This window comes from Triturus cristatus, chromosome 1_2 (assembly GCF_964204655.1).
Source record: "Triturus cristatus chromosome 1_2, aTriCri1.1, whole genome shotgun sequence".
In the NCBI taxonomy this organism is placed as follows: Eukaryota; Metazoa; Chordata; class Amphibia; order Caudata; family Salamandridae; genus Triturus; species Triturus cristatus.
In genome coordinates this window covers 592,109,322-592,129,096 of record NC_140580.1, presented here as the reverse complement: position 1 = coordinate 592,129,096, position 19,775 = coordinate 592,109,322, and the positions used below count along the sequence as shown (strand labels likewise).

The 19,775-nt window shown below is 43.3% G+C and overlaps 1 protein-coding gene across 5 annotated transcripts in view; it reads right to left on the bottom strand.

The window, feature by feature from the left end:
* LOC146867704 (glutathione S-transferase omega-1-like) overlaps window positions 1–19,775 on the bottom strand; it is a 481,051-nt gene that overhangs the window by 122,753 nt on the left and 338,523 nt on the right. For all 5 annotated transcript variants that reach the window (XM_085607050.1, XM_085607035.1, XM_085607059.1 and 2 more), the window contains 2 exons: window positions 15,478–15,586; window positions 6,539–6,761 (listed from right to left, as the gene is read on the bottom strand). In XM_085607050.1, the coding sequence (XP_085463176.1) occupies window positions 6,539–6,761; window positions 15,478–15,586 (332 nt within the window). The remainder of the gene's footprint in view (window positions 1–6,538; window positions 6,762–15,477; window positions 15,587–19,775) is intronic.

Here is a 19,775-nt window from a genome sequence, read left to right as displayed (position 1 = left end):
TTGTAATGGAAATGTCAGATCTATGTATACATGCAATGCCTCCTCCCTTTTTGTCTAGCCTGTTTTGTCTCATAATACAGTAGCTCGGGGGGACTAATAGATCTAGGCATGGGGAAGAAGAGTCAGATAGCCATGATTCTGTTAATATAGTCTTACAAAAGGGCATTGTGCATACGGGTCTGGAGCTGTTCCAGGCTCTGCTCGATGCTCCCTACCTGGCTTCCAATGCAGTGCAGCCGCTTCAGGACGCAAACCTGAAATTGTCTGTCCAAGCGGGAGGGGGTGGCAGCAGAGGAAGCCAGAGCCCTTGAGAGCTGGCAACGGCACAAGTGATGTAATGGTCCGGAAGCTGGAGGCTGGCTTGCAAAACTGGGGCCCGGGTCAGACGCCGCTACTTCCGCCTCTTCATCCACCAGGGCGACCATCCACTGATATTCAGACTGGATGGTCCCCAGCCTCTGCCATTGCAGATGGGCCGCTATCTCCTGCCTGGTGGGTGGTTCGGGTGGAACAGCAAGAGTAGCTATATCGAAAAAAACAAAAAGAAAAAAGACAAATTGTAAACAATGCTCTGTGCAATCACTTGTTAATAATCACATCAAATTCCATTGACCATAGGGGACCAGCAGTGTACTGCTACTGTGACACCCACCACTTCATTTTAATTAGGAGAGTCACAGGGCAAATGTTTTTTTTTACCCACACATGCCTCACATAAAAACAATGACTGTCTGGCAGAAAAGAATTAAGGCAGAATAACACCAAATAAAACAATTGATATTTTTTCTTTTATAGGCTTTTTTAGTAAGTAAACAGACACTTTGAGTGGAAAAATAAAAATTAATTACCTCTCATTAATGAGTAAGGTATTATGCACTATGGAGTACAAGTTGCTGTGCTAAATTAATGGAGGCGTGCTAGCCAGCGCTTCGGGTACTTTGCTGCTGCCTGCAGCTGGGACAACTGTAGTTGACAATTATCTATCTTTAATTTCAATGACCCTGCTCTTCTCCAAATGCTTTTCACTTTCTACACCGACTCCAAAGAGGCTGATGAATAATAAATAAGATATTATGTCAGACACTTGGCACATAATGCGGATATTATCATCCTGCCTGCCGTAAGTAGACGGTAGGGAAACTGAACTAAAGGGAAAGGAAAGGCCTATATAGATTGTATTTGGCACGTTCGTCAGAGTATCCCTTATGCAAAACTTGAAATCAAATCAGGCACTTAATCCCACTTTACTCACTGGCCTCAGCCACCACCACAATTTATTTTCAACAAATTAATTCCCTGGGCATTAAGGAAAGGTAACTTGATTTACTGTACTGCAGGGTAAGGTAGAGGGATTAGGCAGGTAGGTAGAGAAGTTGCTATAGAATAGAGGGGTGTCACTAATTATTGATTCACCATGTGCCTAAGCTTTGGCTTATTCAGTCACTGTATTAGACAAACGTTTTAGGCAAAAAATCTGAACAAAGCATAAAATAAATCTGTTATGGGAAACCATAAAATATATTTTGGAATCACTTCACATGGCCATAAAAATGTGGCACATACCAAGATTGAATTTTTCAATTTTGTGGTAGGCTGGGATGGAAGAACTTAGGAAAGAATAAAGGAGTGAAGTACAAAGAGGTGACTGAGAGTTCGAAGGGAAACACACCTCGTGTTTTTGGTTTGCAATGCATTGAAAACTTTGTATTCTAAGGTGTGTAGTGCCGTATTGTGCAAGGCCTAAGAAATCGACCACCTCCTATGTCTCCACTCTATACCTCTATACCTCTATTGGGGTGCAATCAAATGGTCCTTCTCTATGCCTCCCTTTCTCCCATACCCCATTTTTCCCATATCTTCTCATATTTTTTCGCACACCCTCTACCCTTAAAGACCTCCTATTTGATAATTTTACAGTGTGTCATTCCATCCTCCAAGCGTCTGAAAGATGGAGGCACAAGCCATAATTTTTAGCATACATTATTTGAGCTTTTGCTAAGTTGCAGACAGAAGAGGCCATAAATTAACCACAGCTGTAGCTGGTAAAGCTGAGGGTTCACGATAACGAGTCATGATGATGCCCTTATAGCTAGTGAGTATAATAGTAATAGCCAATAAGCAAGCAATATGGCTTACCAACGCCAGTCCCTGCCACCGCTTCTCCCCCTCCAACCGAACCTCCTTCTCCTCTTGCAGCTGCTCTTGAGCCGGCGGCACTCTGTGTGGCTAGAAAAAAAACATTAAACATTCTTGGAGGACTTACTGGGCTGAGCAGAATTCTCAGCAAAGGTGCTAGTGGCCAGTGCCTCCTCCCCAACTCTTCCCGGACCTGCCTGTGCGCTGACCCTCTTCTTACCCTTGGGTGCTTATGTAAGGAATAAAGAAGACAAAAAAATAGATTAGTGGTAAAATAAATCTCCACAAAATAATTATGACAGGCAAACACAGTAACATTGTAAATCAGATTTCCTATGGTACTAGTATTGACTATCGTTGACTTGGTCATACTGATCCTAAAATTCCTATTCCAAATTTCATTCTCAAAAAATACATTTGGAACTAGTGCATTGAAATGAATGATCTTTGATTCTAATCTCATTTCTCAAACACCTTCATGGACCAACTCAGTATCCCTTTTTTGCAATGAATAGATGCATACTAGCACTACACATCACTGTGAAATTGCTTGGGACTGTACAAGCTACATAAGAAAAGTCGCAGAAAACGATAACTCACCGATATCACTAACTCACTATGGTGACAGGAGGACAGAGTATGCCAAGCATCTCAAACAATTAGCCAAAGCGACTGCAGATGAGTACGATTAGGTAGCGCCGAGCACCTGACTAGCTCAAACTGGATTATATAATAATATTCCTGACGTAAACTAAACACAACTTACCTCTGAGCGTAAGCAGCATGCTATTTGGAAAAACACAACAAATATTTAATACTCAAGACAAGAGCCCCGCAATCTCGAAGCCTAGCAGGTTGAGCAGGACATATTTCTAGTCTAAGATATCCAAACAGGGGTGTGTCAGCTGCTGGGTGGTGCCCTGGACTTGGCTGGTGCACCGCACACACCTGCACACCTGTTCCAATGCAGCAGACACTCCAACAGGGGGTACCCACTGCTGGGCTAGTCGCTGTCTGCCAGCATGGAGGGGAAGTGGTGCTGCATGAAAAAAACAGTGCTGTCACCTGCACCTCACAAAAGAGTGCTCAAGGCTGCACCCCTTGGTGGTGCCACCATCTGAAAGGTAGGTGGCTGTTGCTGCTGGCTGTTGGGGTGGCCTCCCTCTGCCGCACCCCTGATCGCCCTGTTCTGCCATGGTGCTGGATGGGGTAAAGAAAAGAAACACGAAAGGAGGAAAGGAAGAAATAAGGAAGGGAAAAATAAACAAAAATACAATAAGTCACGGAAAAACACAAAAACAATTAAACAACATATAATATACAGACACAAAAACACACACTAATAAATAAAAATGAGGGGTAGATTATTAGGAGGGCGGAAGATTAAAAAGATTTAGAAGGGATTTTAAAAACAGGCCCAGCACCATAAACAGAGTAAGAAAACAAGATGGCCACGGCCATGCAAACCGCGTGGTCGTACTCCGTGTTCAATTAATGGTAAAACACAACACGAATGTCCGTGCCATGAAACTCCGTCTACCCGCAAAACGCCACATAGCGGTTGGAGGTTTTTAACCACTTTGCGGAGTTTCGAATAGCGCAACTCCGCAGACTCCACCGAGGCTTAGTAATAATCCCTATGAATCAGTCGGGTGGTGAGGCTAGCAGAGTGTAAAAAGTGCTGTAGTGCAAACAAAGATACTATAAGCGATGTGGTTAAAATTTACTGCAAAATAGAAGTTGAGCTTTATTATTGTCTGTCTGGGTTAGGATTAAAATAGGTGAATAAGATAGGCAGCATTCAATTAACCCCATCTATTTACCTCATGGTCATCGTGTTTCTGCTGCTAGAACCCTCAGCTGAGGTGTAGCGACATTTGTCAGGACCTTGAAAAAATGTACTTTTGCTTTCAAAAAGAAAAGCCAAAGCTGGCTAGCTTCATCACCTATTTTCACCCTGGCCCAGACAGACAATAATAAAGCTGAACTTCTGTTTTGGAGTTAGTTTTAACAACGCTGCTTACAGTATTTTGTTTGCAACACAGCACTTTTTATACCCCGCTAATCTCACCACCAACTGACTCCATAGGGATTATTACCACATACTAAAATATCCAAAGAGATTCTTCCGATTAGAGAGGAAGTTGTAGCCCGCACTGTGATCTGCTATCACAGTGTGAGGAGAATCCCTATGATGAAGAATGCCACCTCTGATGGTGGAGGGATTTCGTCCTATTAAGGCAATACTTCTCTGACATTCTAGGTTCTAAGTCTGCTTTTTGTTATAGACCTGGGTATTTTGTTGTGAGTAGTATGGTTTGATATCATTCAAGACGTTATTTGTAATCAAAGGATTATACTCAAATTTACATACGTTTTCTGTTCTAAAATCTAACAAAACACCCCAAGAAGAGCAAAACAAGTGATGCAAGCTGATGTTCGTGTTAGGGTATTACCAACATATTGGACTCACGTTATAGACCTCTGTATTAAAGTAATGCTTTTCTGAGTAATTTTAGTTAGTTACTCTTCCTTAAGGATGTGATGCTTTCAAAGCAGCACTCAATATTGCAGTAATGATTTTGAGGAACTACAAATATTTTCCACCTCTTTTATAAATTGTGATATCTTCCATATTTCCAATCTACTTTCCATTGCTTCGTGATAATTATTACATTGAAATAGTTCAGCACAATAATGAAACTGTGAAGGACTAGTTTTACTCTAACGTTGTGTATCTTGAAATTAGTACCACTGACACTCTTACATGGCTATAAGGTAGAAAAATCACAATTATCTATTATGTTCAATCAAGGTAATATCAGGGTAGAAACATATATTGTATTATTTTAGTTGTAAGGACTAACACCTTGATAAACTAATTTGGAATTCAGAATCTACTCTGTCTATATGTTATATGTATAATAGGTGGCTAAATATATATAAGGAAATGAGAGAGCGAGAGAAAGGGAGAGAGAGTTTAATTGTGCTATCTGTGTATCTTAGCTTTTGAATTTCCTGGTAGGTTATAATAAGTATCTGAGCTGATGTGCTCTTTTTAAATAAGATATCGAGTGAATGATCTAAGACAAAGCTCCGAACCTCTTGTCTGCTCTTAGAAGTAGTTTATAAAGGATGGTTACTATGTTAATTCATTATAACAGAGACACAGAATATTTGGGGATGTACTACTACATTCCTTAGCTGTCAAAGAAAATGTAGTTTTCAGTCCAGATGAGGTGGTTCTGGAAAAATTAAAAGACTCTACGGAAAAGTGTGTGACTGATCTTTTGAATGCCATTTTCATTGTCACAGAGCTGACATAGGAAGGAGGATAGATTTAGGGTGCTTCCTTTGTTAGGACTTGGGGTGTGTACAGATGTGAACTAAGTGTTTTTAATAGAGCCAACCCGTAGTTGAATGATCTGTGACACTGACTGTGGGGTATAATTATTTGTAGAAGTGAATTTTTATAATATTTGTTTATAATAATCTTATGTAAAGCACATGATTGTTATTGATGGCATGTTCTATTGTTTACTATCTAGCAAATTGGGAACAGGTCCTCGAGTGCCTTGAGACCCTCACGGGTGCATAGCCATGCTTTACAAACCATGATTTATTGATTGAGAATATGTTGAACTCACGGCTCGCACAGGTTAGAGCAGTGGGGCGGAGTAGAGGGGGTGGAGGTCGACAGACAACGGGATAAGTATTATTAAATAAAAAAACACTTACTTTGTGATTGCCGCGCCGGCGATGCCGCGAGCGCAGAGTAAGTGTTTTTTTAAATTTAATATTACTTATCCGTCGTCTGTCAACTTCGACCACCCCAACCCTCCACGCCCCACCCCACCGACCGACCTCTCTTATCAGTGCAAGCCACCAAGGCTTGAACTATGTGGTACTCTAAAGAATGTTTTCTTTGTTTCTTCCTACTGCAGGAGTTTGACTAAATTATTTTAAATATTTATGAAAATGGTCCACTGGAGCGGGAGTTGACAAGTGTTGCTATGACGGTCAGAAGAATTTTAATTTAATTTGTGAGCCAGCGGAATATTGGTCCGGGCAGGAGATGGTTCCTTTTCATCCAGCTGTATCTACGTAACCTCCGACATGAAAGCAAAACCTTACATTTAGTTTCAGTGAAATGCATGCTCCAATGTTTACAACTTCTTCACAGAGAGGAAACTCTTTTACATTTATGACCATTTTCTATTCAACAGCAGCATTTGTACGTCTTACATCTTTAGTTTCATGATTTGCCTTAAACACAGTGAATGAAGCAAGTTTTCCTGAAGGGTCATATAATTTTCTGTTCTTTAGTCTTTTTTCTGTAAGTTGTTGTTTATATAAAATGTGGTACCCTGCAGAAGTGCTGAGGTTTTCCTGCAAGACATACCTTAGAAAACTTTTTAAGGAGCACCTTCTGTTGTGCTTTCTGCAATGGATCAGAAGGCGTCAGCTTCTTGCCTGGGTATGCTTCATCAAGGTAATCACTTATGATTGTAGACTCTGAAATTATGTCACCATTGCTGGTCTCCAGAACTGGCACTTCACCGGAGGCATCTTTATTCAAGAACCATTCTGGTTTACTTCTTAGATTAATATTGATGATTTCAAACCTAATGGATGGGAAGGTGAAAGAAAATAATTATAACATGACAATACTAAAATTGAACTGCTTGAAGAAAATTGATTTGTATGTTTCCATTGTTAATAATCAGGGTTACTTAGCACCTCACACAATATTTGACTGCTGGAATGTGATGAATGAAACTTGCTGGAGCAGACATAAACCTCATAATTAATCATTTCAGTGTATCCCACTCTTCTGCTGTTACTGAAGAGTGCAAATGACTGGTGGCATTGTTACCCAATTTAATGCCACTCAGTTTAGAAACCTGCTTTAGGCTTCCTGGGATTTAAACTGTGACCAGAAGATCACACAAGTTTCGGGGACATGAGGTTAACTTGTTTTGCTTTCTTGGGACATTCTAAGCTTCTGTGGAAGCATAGATTGACCTCAATGGCCTGTTTGGGTACAACTGCTTGATGTGTTAGCATAGAGAGTGGGAATTGCAGTGGCTACACATGAGGCTAAGCATTTGAGATTCGTCCTTCCCTATCTGGCTGCTACCCAGCATCAGTCAAACAGAAGGTTTCAGTGTGGCACAGTCGTAGGCTCTGGCACCTCCTCAGCACCTACTGCTTCATTGTGGTAAAGTTGTAATTCTGAGCCTTATTTCAGCATGCTGCCGAACACCCCTCTCTTTCCTATAGCTTCGAGCCCTAGCACACTACATTTTTAGAGATAAAGAAAGACAAAGATGAGTTGACTTTCAAATGAGAGTGTCATGAGGTGAAGTGTAGAAGGGGGGACTGAAAGAACTAGAATACAGGTCTATAAATGTAGTCAGGCACAATGAAGGCTATCAAGCAGTAGCTCAGCTTTAGAAAGGCTACTCTATGCCATGAGTCTTATCTAGAAGGTAGCTAAAAGTGAATCCTGGAGACACTGCTTCATCTGTGAAAATGCAAGTGCCAGTGCCCAGGGTATTCTACTGCAGCTGGCTCCACTCACAGCTCCTAGCACTGCTGAGGAATGGTAGTGCCAGCATCACCTACTACCCATCAGACTCAAAGAAGTGTGACATTATGGACTACTGCAGGTCTCCCCATTGCCTGGAAGTGCAAGTTTTATACATTGTTTAATACATTGATTTGCTAAACATGCCTTCTGTACTGGCTTATAGTGCCACCATGTGGTGTACTCTCATAAACAAGAGCCGGTGTTACAATATAAGTGCCAGTGTCTAGCACCGGCAAACATGGGCACAAATTAAGCACTAAATAGTGGGGATGCCCAAGTTATATATCCAACCCAGAGATGTTTTGCAGGTGGAGGCTGCTGGTGGATCCACCAACTGGAGTTTCCAGTGGGTGAGGGAGTAACCTGGGAGGGTTTGTCAAGAGAATGGGATACTAAGCAATGAAAGCTTAATTGCCATGGAGAGGGTACTCCAGTATTTGTCAGCGGAGTGTGGACTTTATAGAGTCAGTATCAATCTCCAGTATTTGATACTTTTAAGGAAATAAAGATTTTGCAGCTCCCATGAACAGTACTGAAACGTGTCTGTGGGCAACATTTCACATTAACTATTCAAACTATTTGATACAGCACACATTTGAATGTGTTAGAGAAACAAAAGTCCTGGGATACTTCAAGCAGAATTAACATTTCCACATAGGACTACCTCTGCCCAAGGAGGGGTGTAGATTCAGTGGTGCAGCAGGACCACGGCTCATTTTGGTCTGGAGTCCTTCAGGCTTTGCAGGTTCCGTTTATTTAAAAAACTGACTCTTTTAGTTCGAGCCTGTGACAGTGCATGTGCTGCATGCACTACATGTACTCTTACTTTCAAGACCATTGTTTAGTATAAAGGGCGTGGAGCCCACCCATGGCTTACCATTTGTTGGTTTCAATTCCACTTTTCCTTGCTGCCTCTTAATTGGCCAGTGCCGGCCAAGCGTCACTTCTGTTCCTTTCTGTGAAGCATGGACCAAGCGCAGATTTATAAAACTTAATTAGTCCCTGACCGCTGTTCATCTCATGCTGTGATTGAGATACTATTTCTTCTTACCCCTTCCCACTGCCCATGCCCCCATCTGGTGCTCTCTCCCGCCTCCCCCGCACGTCCCTTGTTTTGTTTTCCTCATAAGCCCTCCTCTTGCTGTCCGTTATTGCTGCTCACTCCCTCTCTGCCATGCCTCCCTGGTGTTAGTTCGCCAACCACCCCCCACTCTTTTTAAACATATTGCGCAGCAGCACAAGCAGCTGTGCAACATGGCTTCAGAAAAAAGCACTACAAAGCAGTCAATGTAGGCTACCTCATAGCGCTTATTTTCTTGACTTTTAGCCATGTTGCACAGCAGTTTGTGTTGCTGTGCAACATGTCTACAAAAAACATTGACAAAGCGAATAGATCTCGCATACGCAGGACCTAATAGCTTTGCAAGGGAAGACTTTTATAGTGCAGCTGCCACCCAACGGGTATCCTGGCGCTGGGATTACCAAAAAACACTGTGTGTAACAGAATTGAAGATCATCTAGGAATTAGTCTCTAGGGAAGAGTCTAGTTTTCAACTCCTTCCTAAAGCGTGCTAAAGTGTTCATTTGTCTCAGCTCAATTGGTAGAGAGTTCCAAAGATGGGATGCGGCAAAGCTGAAAGATCTGCCGCCCAGTCTGGCTCTGTTGACACGAGTACTACATACCAGATTGGCTGAAGAAGAGCGTAAACTTCTAACTGGGGAATACCATTGAAATTTCTTCTGTAAAGGCTTAGGTCCAATTTTATGTATCGCCCTATAGATGATATACAGCGATTTAAACTGTACTCTCTACACCATAGGCAGCCAATGAAGATCTTTTAAGGCAAGCGAGGCTGATGCACTACGTTGTCTAATTAATGCAAGCTTGGCTGCCATATTCTGTATTCTTTGCAGTTTTTTCAGCAAGTAAGTTGGAGCTCCTAGGAGTACGGCACTGCAGTAATCTAATCTGCTCATGATAATACTCCTTACTTTGGCATTGCTTTTTTGATTCTCAGTTTCTGCCTGGGGCCTGGCAATGTTTACAATGGGAAAGTGAGAAGAAGTAGGGAAGGGTTAGGCAGTGTCAGACTGGGACAGTAAATATGCCCAGGCACCAACATAAAAGTGTCATGCATTGTTGATTTGGATAGCAAAAAAAAGTGTCTCACATTAACAAATTGGGGTGGTTTTGAAATTCTAAAGTTAAAAGGTACAGATGTTTTGCGAGGTACCATTAGACTGCATGCATTTGTGATAGATATAGGTAATGTTTTTGATAATGTGTAATAAACAGTAAAAAGCGGCCCTCAGGACCATAAAACAAGCACACAAACTGCCAAGAGACCAGCCCACACTCTGACCTGTCAGGCCAGCCCTTCTGGCAATGCCAGTTTGCTATTTAGGCCAGTCCAACTCAGTGGTGAGGAACTGCGCACAATGAAAAGGGCAAAACAAGAATTAATGAAGAGATACAGGTGAGAAATGAGAGAAAAAATAGTTCAGAAATGATTAGGAGAATTAAGTGAGGCATTGGGCAGATAATGAAGAGGTGGAAAGAACAAGGGATATGGAAAATAGGAGAATGGAGAAACTGAAAGATGGAGTGATGCAGGTCTTAATAGAGAAATACACGACATAATACATGCAAGAATAACTACCCACCTTAAGTAAAAAACACAACCCATGTCAAGGTGACCCACTAAAAATCACTAAATTAACCTGAGCTCAATCGCTTGTTGCTATAATACAGAGCAGGCATGCATAATGAAGCAATGCATAAAGCATTTATGCAGTACCAACCACAGTAATAAATTCAAAATACTACACAATATAAATCCCAAACCAATTTAGAAAAATAGAGTTAATTTTAATAAATAAAATCACACCAAAGCAACAAAAATTGAAAGAGGGAAACTGGCAGTGGTGGCTCGCACAGGTAACACTGTGGGGCGGTGAGCCGGGGCCGGGTGGGGAGGTAGTGGAGTTTGCTGTACGACGCGCAAGGTGGAAGTAAATAAATAAATAAATAAAACCACTTGCCTTGGGCTCGCCGCACAAGCTAAGTGGTTTTATTTATTTATTTATTTACTTTAAACTTTCACGTTGTATGTCGAATTCCACTACCACCCCACCCCGCCTAACCGCCCCACAGCTTTACCTGTGTGAGCCGCAACTGGAGATATGCATTTTTAAAGTTTTAACTAATAATTGTGACGGAATCATTAAGCACCAACCACAGTCAACTGGTCACAGTATATTAGGACCAAGCCATGATTTGAGGATGACCTTGATGGAGCGCGGGTCGGATAGAAGGATCAGGTTCGATCCGGTCATGGGGTTTACCTTGGGACTTAAGTCTCAAGAAAGGAAGTAAAAAAAAAAAATCAGCAGGGCAAGGCAGGAGGCTGTAGTGAAAGAGGACTCCATAAGGCCAGATAGCGCTGAACGAAGACCCGGTGAAGCTGTTGTTTTTCTGCGGGAAAGCTCAAAGTGTGAATAATTCTAATTTCACACCCAGAAAAGGTCCCTTGCCAGATAGATAATTTTGAAGCCTTTGCTCGATCACAATTTCTTCATTCCCACTATATGTTGTAGCTGAAGAGGGCTCCAAGAAGCTGGACACCATCTGTGTGAGGTCCTGCTGATTAGGATCTGCAGTAACAAAAAGCTCAGAGTGAGGGGAACCTGAATCTTCAGCCCAGTGGAAACGCACCTTGGTTGGATTGGCTTGACAGGTTAGTCCCAGTCCTCCGGAGGTCTTGGAGCCAAAAGATTTCTAAGTCCCACGTTTTCAGTAGTGGTAGGAGGAGTCCAACAAGACATAGGCAAAAAGGGATTCACGATCTGAGAAATGAGGAGGATTCACACCACTAGAAGCCAACAGCAAGAGCATGGGCAGGTCCAGTTCGAACTGGTCGGCTGGGTGGGTTGCAGGTAAGGCCTCCTGTAGCTTCTTGTGTTCCTGTATTTTCAACAGAAAGCTAGCCAACCAATCTTGGAGTCCACTGCTTTGTCCTGGGTACAAGAGAAAGCAGGCCCAGTCCTTCAGGGGACCTCTCAGGTCACAGACAGCAGATCCTCTTCTGTTCTTCCTCAGGCCCAGTAGTATTCTGAGAAGGGTGCTGGGGATGCTGCATTTATGCTTGGCACCAGCTTGTGGGTGGGGTGAATCCTGGCTCCTCCCTATCCAATGATGTAAAGGTTCTAAGAGGTTACCCCACTCACTTTTGCAGTATATCCGTGCACCCTATTGCAAACAATCCCCCTCTCTGTCTAAATAGAAGTGGGTGAAACCCTTCCCTCCTTCTGCAGAGCCTGTGTGTCCATCCCAAAGGAAGAGCCAGGGAAATGAGAAAACCCTCAGAAACAACTCAATGCCCAGGCGCACATATGCATGTAAACATTAGTGGTATACAATATAGATGCTCATTACAATATTAGTTTTCTTGTGCTTTTATTCTCTTCTTCGATAGTCCAGCCAACACGTGTTTCGTCGGTCGGGTGATATACACCCAAGACTTCCTCAGGGCTGTCTTGAGGCAAAATATCCCTTGTAACCTCCGCGCTGGTTGTACTTCCGTCCCAGCCAGTAGGTAGTACCAGTTATTTCTATTTTGGTGAATTCTTGTAGGCAGTCACATGGAAATTATTGTTCCAAGTCTTCTGATCTGACACGCAAGCCGATCCGCGTCGTGAAACTACAGTCAGTGAATGCGACCCAAATACGGTCTGAAAAGGACACCTATCCACGTCCTGCATTCTGATTACACTTTTTTTTAACTGATCTAGCCCTTTCCCCATTTCTTCCCCAACCTCTTTAGTTTCCTCGTTTAACTGTGTTTTTTACTTTTCTACCCGTTGCCCACCCCTTCGTGTGCCACACCCCCCAGCCTGACCCCTGCCCCCAGCCCCTTGCCCTTGAGTCCCTCCACCCACCTCCCTCCACCTACACTGTGAGACAAGCAGACCGAAGGTCTAAGTGATGGAGCCTGTACTCTGGCCCCTCCCCGCCACCAACTGGATCATACCACCTTTTTTATATCTGTTTTAGAGATACCCCATTACAAACCCTCTTATTCTGACAAAGAGAATCATGTGCAGCTGGCCAAAGCAAGCTTTCTAAAGAGAGGGGCTGTTCAACCCGCTCTGTTTCAGTTTATCAATATGCTCGTTTGCTTGGATTTCAGAGGTGAAAACTCTTGTGGTGTTTTGGTATATGATTTTCAGGCGAGCCGGATTCATCAGATATGCTACAGCCCCCAGAGCTTGGCTTGGTTGAATCAGCTGTCTCAGTCTCCACTGTCTCTCCACTGTGAAATGACAAAAATCTGGTCTCGCAAAAAAAGCCTGATCTTCATACATTTGTTTGGCGTTAGGCGCGCTTTTGAAAACACTTCTTCTCGGAGCAGGTAGTTCCCAAAATAAATTAAGATTGTTCTTGGCTTTGGGGTTTCTCCATTACGTGACTAACCTGGCTTTTTCAGAGTCAGTGGAAAGCAATGCACCCACTGTATTCCTAGGTCCCAATTCCAGCGCTGGAGTTCTGCATAGACTCCCTTCATTAGGTTCAATGTATAAGTTTGAATATCATTACCCTCTGCTCTTTCTTTGATGCCTAGAATTCTTAAGTTATTCCTCTGCTGCCTGTTTTAGAAATCTTCCAGTTTCCATTGGATATCTGTTATTTGTGCCCCCTGCGACTCTATCTGGGTTTGAACCCTAGCCACATCATCTACTAGAGGTGCAGTGCGTTCTTCTGCAGTCAACAGGCTTGTGTTCATGTCTACACAGGCTTTAGCCATCTTTCTGAGTGCACCCTGAAGCATTTTAGTTGCCAGACGTTCTTTTTTCCCACCCAGTCCGATCTCCTCTTGGAGCTGCTTGATTGATTCATAGACTGATTTCAAGGACGGCTCTTACATTTGTATTGTCTTTGTGTTACTAAAGACTTCCTCCTGCCCCGGAGGATCGGGGTAGACTTTCTGCATAGCAGAATAATCCCATTTCAAAGCAGATTTAACATTGTGCCTAACGAATTCATCCACGATCAGCTCAGACGACTGGGGGTCTCTGTTCTTCCTGGAGAGCCTTTTGCCTTGTAACCACGGGTCCCACCTGCTGGCTACTAGGGCTTGAGCTGGAAAGCTGAGCATTACTCCTGACTTCTGAATCAGAGAAGCTGATTTCAGAGCCGTCAGTTAGTGAGAAGAATTTATCACCCAGCTCCTGATAATCTTACAGTCCCTTGAGCCCTGTTGCCCCTTCAATTAATGCGCTGGTATCCATATTGACCAAAGCCTGTGTTTGTGGAGATCAGGCAGGATAATGATGCCTAATCGCCTCGATTGAGGCTGTTTGCGTTGGAAGACCCAAATGCTTCTGGTTATCATTATTTACAAGTCCCCTCAAACACACACTCAGGGTAAGGGCTTATCAGCAGGTTAGTCGGCCCAGTTACTCCTTTGCATGGCACTTCTACCATATTTGCAGGACCGTCTGTGCCAGGCTTGGTCTTCTCCTGGGTGTCAACACCCTCATGTAGGTCCTTCGGGTCGCCCTCAAGGGCCCCCATTGCTTCATCCACGGAGTCTCCAGCAGGGATCCCAATAGTGGGGAAAATTCAGTGATGCTCTGTTGCTGCTGCTGAAATTGAGACTGTGTCTGCTGCTGTACTGGGCCTTCACCCTGAGACTCTCATTTTTTTCCGTTGACTTTCTCCAGCCTTCTTTCACCCTTCGTTTCTCCTTTTTTGAGAATGTCCAGACTATGCTTTCCCTTCAAGAGCATTTTAGGATAAGTATTAGTGGTGCTAGCACTAACCCCTGGTTTCCCCACCTTAAAGCGCTGCAGGGACATACTACTGTTTTCGTTAGTGGATGCAATTACATTGGATCAAAGTTTTTGGCTGGAGCAGAGCGGCTTGTCTTTGGAGGCATCACTCTTTAGGTGCAGATTCGGGCCGAGAACCACCTGGTCCTGCCAGCCCCTCCTCCTTCCCAGACCGAGACCAGAGGCGATGTGAGCCGCAGCGCTCGGCGAGACCCCAGCGCAGCAACAATTATTGCAGTTGCCACTACCACCTCAGCCGCCCGCAACACGCCCACGGTCCAGGGGCCCAGCCAATAAGTCCTCATTTAGGTAATTTTACACCTTCGTCAGGGGATATCTTTTTGTTCACGCAATGTAGCCCGAGTGGCAGGGAATGACCAGCGTGGCCATTCATACAGGCGCCATCTTGTCTCAGTACCACGGCCTTCCAATGGATTGAAATCACCCGTTTGACGAATAGCTGCACCAGGTCAATAAATCGGTTGAAGGGGCTTCCCACTTGGTGGCCCTTGTAGAGGCCTAATAAGCAGGTGGCCATGCAATACAAATTAAGGAAGCACACAATTTGATGAACTAAATTGCCAGTGACTTGATAGTATAATTTTTTAGGACTATGGACGCTCCCTACAGTAAATCAATTATGTCTATAACTCCCCAGACAAGCAATGTACCATTGCTCAATATTGTTTTACCCCACAAAAATAATTTATCTTAACTGATATTACACTGTATACAACCTGCCTGGAAATGAAGTCGTTTTTATAATGTTTAAACAGATATAAATAACGTTTTAAAAATAAATACACCTCAATGGTCAAAACCTATTAATATATTCACAAATGGATATAACTAGGGTTGATGCCCTGCACATTACTACAGAAATACAAAGTTTCAAATTATGTGACTTTAATTCTTACTTGATTCCTTTGGCTGCCAAGACAATCCGTGTTCTCTGGGCATACGGACAGAACCTCATACTGTAGATGCGGATCAGACCTTCCGGAACTGGACCAGGAGCAGAGCTCCCTAGAATAGAGATCAGGTTCAAGCGAACTGGGTTTAAAAGCACTGTGAAAACATGTTTCACACTACAGTTCTCTCTTCATACAAGATTAAACATGAATGAAGAACAGTTTACAAAAATGTTCCTCATACAATCTGCAAGTCGTTACATTTTGGAAAATGATTTTACTATTGGTGCAGCGAATTGTCAAAAAAGCCAGTTATGTATGACTTTTGGTCATTGTGCATCTCTTTTTTTTTTAAACATTTTTACTGCATAAGGTTATCAATAATGCAGTAATGCATGGAATACAGGCAACAAGACAATACAGGAGGGCATGTATGAAATGCACATAGAACATAGCGCCGGAATTTCGAACAAGAGACTTAACAAAAGTCATAATGTACTAATCTATGAAGGACCAAAGGAAAAGAAAAATAGGCAGATGTCCTATGCAAAGTCCACAACCACACAGGGAGGATGCATGGGTGTTCTATGTGAAGTGATCTGTGAAAATTGGTATCTGCATGTCTATCCATGTGTGATTGTTTGTCCATATTTTATATGTATCTGTTGACAAGGACATGCTCTAAATAGCAGCCAAATTTGTTGGCTTGTTTTCGATGTACACATGCTCAGTTGGCAGAACAGGTATAGGAGCCTATTCGATTATGGGCTCCTCTTTTATTGCTATATGAGTCCAACAGCATTGATCGCTCATCCCATGTGGCCATTTAATGGCATGAGTCCTTCTGCAGCTGTAGCTGAATGGGCCAATCAATATTATTTGTGAGTTCAAGACTGCAGGTGCACCAGGGAATCTAACGTAGATATTATACCAGTATTACTTTGATTATGAGGCCTCACTGCTTTTCATCTGTGGCTCAATGGTGCTGACCTGGACTACTTCACAAGACATTTCAGGCCTCAGTGTTGAGTGAGGGAGGCAGGCACGAGACAATCAGGGGTCAAGAACTAACCATGCATGCCAGGAGCTTTAGTATGTAGCATCTAACATGTGGTTTGGGAGTTAATTGGCAATCGGATGCCTTGAAAGTGATCATGGTTATGCGGCGAGTCCCCCACTTTTTAAGTCTCGCCTAGCGTTGCAGCGCGAATGCATTGTCATCGCTTTGCGAGGCATGCAGTATACACTATAGTGTGGAAGCTTTGTGGAAGCTCCGCCCACTCTCTGGCCCATCTTCTTCATTGGCTTAGGTTCTAAATGCTGCCTTCTGATTGGTTTTAAGCTTGTTAGTTCCTCCCCATAACAGCCACGTCAGTCATTTGTGTCCTTCCACGGCTACTGGCCCCTTCACAGCACAGACTACTTTCTTCTTCTTAGGTCTCTCCTAGCGTTGCAGCGCGAATGCGCTGCCATCGCTTTGTGAGGCATACAGTATACACTATAGTGTGGAAGCTCCGCCCACTCTCCAGCCCATCTTCTTCATTGGCTTAAATCCTAAATGCTGCCTTCCGATTGGTTTTACGCTTGTTAGTCCTTCCCCATAACAGCCATGTCAGTCATTTGTGTCCTTCTACGGCTACTGGCCCCTTCACAGAACAGACTACTTTCTTCCTGTGCCCCCCCTCCCGCAGTCCAATGCCTTCTCGCCGCCGCCCTCCCTCGTGCCTCGTCGCCCGCATGCACTGCTATCTGCAATGCAATAGGTCTCGCATAAATGCGAGTCCTACTGCATTGCGAATGCTTGTTGGTATTACTCTAATCTGTTTCACGCATTGCTTTCGGGTAATGGCTTTCTATAACCTACCCTGTAGATGAGACAATATCCACGGTTCAGCAATTAGACGAAAGAAAATGTATGCTCTCCGGCTTTCCCTTATTCGCTGCGCCAATGTCAGTGCCGACAGAGCCCACAAGAGGGCAGCAGAGCTCCAAACAAAATAATTAAAGACAATCAAACTGTCCATCTCAGAACCATCATTTCAATGTATGCTGCAGAATATGAAAATTCTCTATTTAAATACATGTGGGCTAAGTAAAATTCAGCAATCCAACACACTTAAGAACTGATTTCAGACATTTTCAATTGTGCGTCCCAGGGAGTATTGTCCTCTTGTTCCGATCACAATATTGCTTCAAGAGGAAAGGTTTATCCATTTGTTAAAAAGAGCGGCTTAAGTGTTTTTTACACTGGAAAATAAACATCCGGGATTTAATTAAAATACATCTGAGATTTAAGTACTCGAACATTCCTTGCTGAGTACAAACGTGTCCCCTACCTCTCCTGGCCTGACCAGTCTCCTGTATGTGACAATCTCTTGGGGCTCCCAGACATTTCCCAGGTCACAGCACGGGCAAGAAGATGTACTCTGCAGGAGGAAAAGAGGCTCTGCTGCAGGGTGAACTGTGCGCAGCTTGTTCTAAAACCCACGGCATAGCAAATATGCAGTAAGTATGTTTTAAAAATGACTTAAAAGGTTTCTCTTTGCTACAGAGTACATGCAGTTCTCTCAGTTTATTGACTCGTTCAAGTAAGTGAATTGTGTAGCTGTGGTGCGCCAGACCCCTGGACTGCTCACTTCACTGGTGTTAGATTTTGAAATAATACAGCCTGCTGTGACCGCTGTGTGTATCTCCCAGCCTCTCCTGAGGCTTGCCCAGCACCATGCTGTCATGACACTGCTGACTGTGCCAGCCGGAGTCCGCGAGTCAGCTGACTCTAACTAATGTACGCTATAGGCCCCGAGGCAGCTGGGCTCTGTGTTAGGGCCTCTCACACCCTGTTAGGTGGTTCTGCATTATAAACACAAGTCCTTGCTCCTTTTACTGTTAATTCTTAGCGGACCCATGTGACCTGCTTTCTAGGTGTCGGATTTATTTTTTTTTCCTAGTGGTGACATCTGAGGCTAATATTAGTAGTTACTTCACAAGTCTTACTTTCCTGCTTACAGCATTCGATTATGAATTAGGTGGCCCCTGCAGTGACAGCTTTACCGACTTAGTTCACCCCACTCCAAGTGAAAAACCTTTTCCCATCACATAAATTTTTTGCATGGCCTCATCTTGGACAACAAACAACACCTGGTAAAAGTGATTTGTTTTATTCTCCTTGTTTTACCATGCTCCTTTTCTTTTATTTTTGTCTAATTGGAATTACTTCTGCCTTTTTATTCTTATTAGTCAATACATTATGCCAACCAAAATTCACAAGTTTATTACATGATCAGCATTGTACAAGAGAAGCAATAAAATAGCAATAGAATAAAACACATACTTCCTATCACTTTTATGAAATATTTAAGTAAACAAGCCTCGGTGTCAAGAACAGAAGTGTGGGCATGGTCTTCAATGCTATGTCATGTGAAGTGATGCTCGCCCTCTTTCATATCTGCCAAGGTTTCAGATTGCTATCTATGATATTTTGATAATTTCGTTGTAATTATGACTCAGCCACCTCATGAATTTGCAGCAGTTTTAAGATCTTAGAGTTTCTCGTTGCTCAAATGGGTCAGATTTCCAATATTTATGTTTCCCTCATCTTTTATTGGTTGATTTTGCTGGCGAGAAAAGTGTCACTCATAGTGGTTCTAATGGCACTCATAATTACACAGAAATTATGAAAATGTCACACATAGGAATCGAAAACCTTGGCAGCTATGCTCTCGGGTAATTTCCGCGTTTCCTGCCTTGTGCTTCAGCTGCTCAGTGTTTCTCCCACCGGGACACCGGAGCAGTAAACCCCGAGCCGTGCAGCACACAAGGGGCATTAAAGGAGCAAGTTGGTCGGAGCACGAGCCCGAAGCATGTCCACACGCGGGATGTGGGGGCCTGCGTGTGGAATGTGAACAGGAAAGCACTGCGCCACAGTGGGATGAGTGCTGTGTGCATCGTCGAAGGAAAAGTATTTTTCAGATGCGTCAGTGCTTAATTTGTCAAATAATGAGTACCGGTGCCCAAAGCTATGCTCGGAAGCCCTATTAAATAAATGTCGGCGGGCCGAATACCAGGGCTCTCTAGAATTGAAACCACCACAGGCCTCTTTAATCCAGTACCTGACACCCTTGGCTCGTTTATTCCTCTTGCTGGTTCCTACTGTCTCCCTTTGTGACGGTACTTAAGTCTTTCTCATCCTCCTTCTTTCCCCTTTGTGTGTTTAGGTCAAGCATTCGAGACCTCTTGTATATACTTTAGTATATACTTATTATATACTTATATGTGTATGTACTATGTGGGCTCTGGAGATCAGC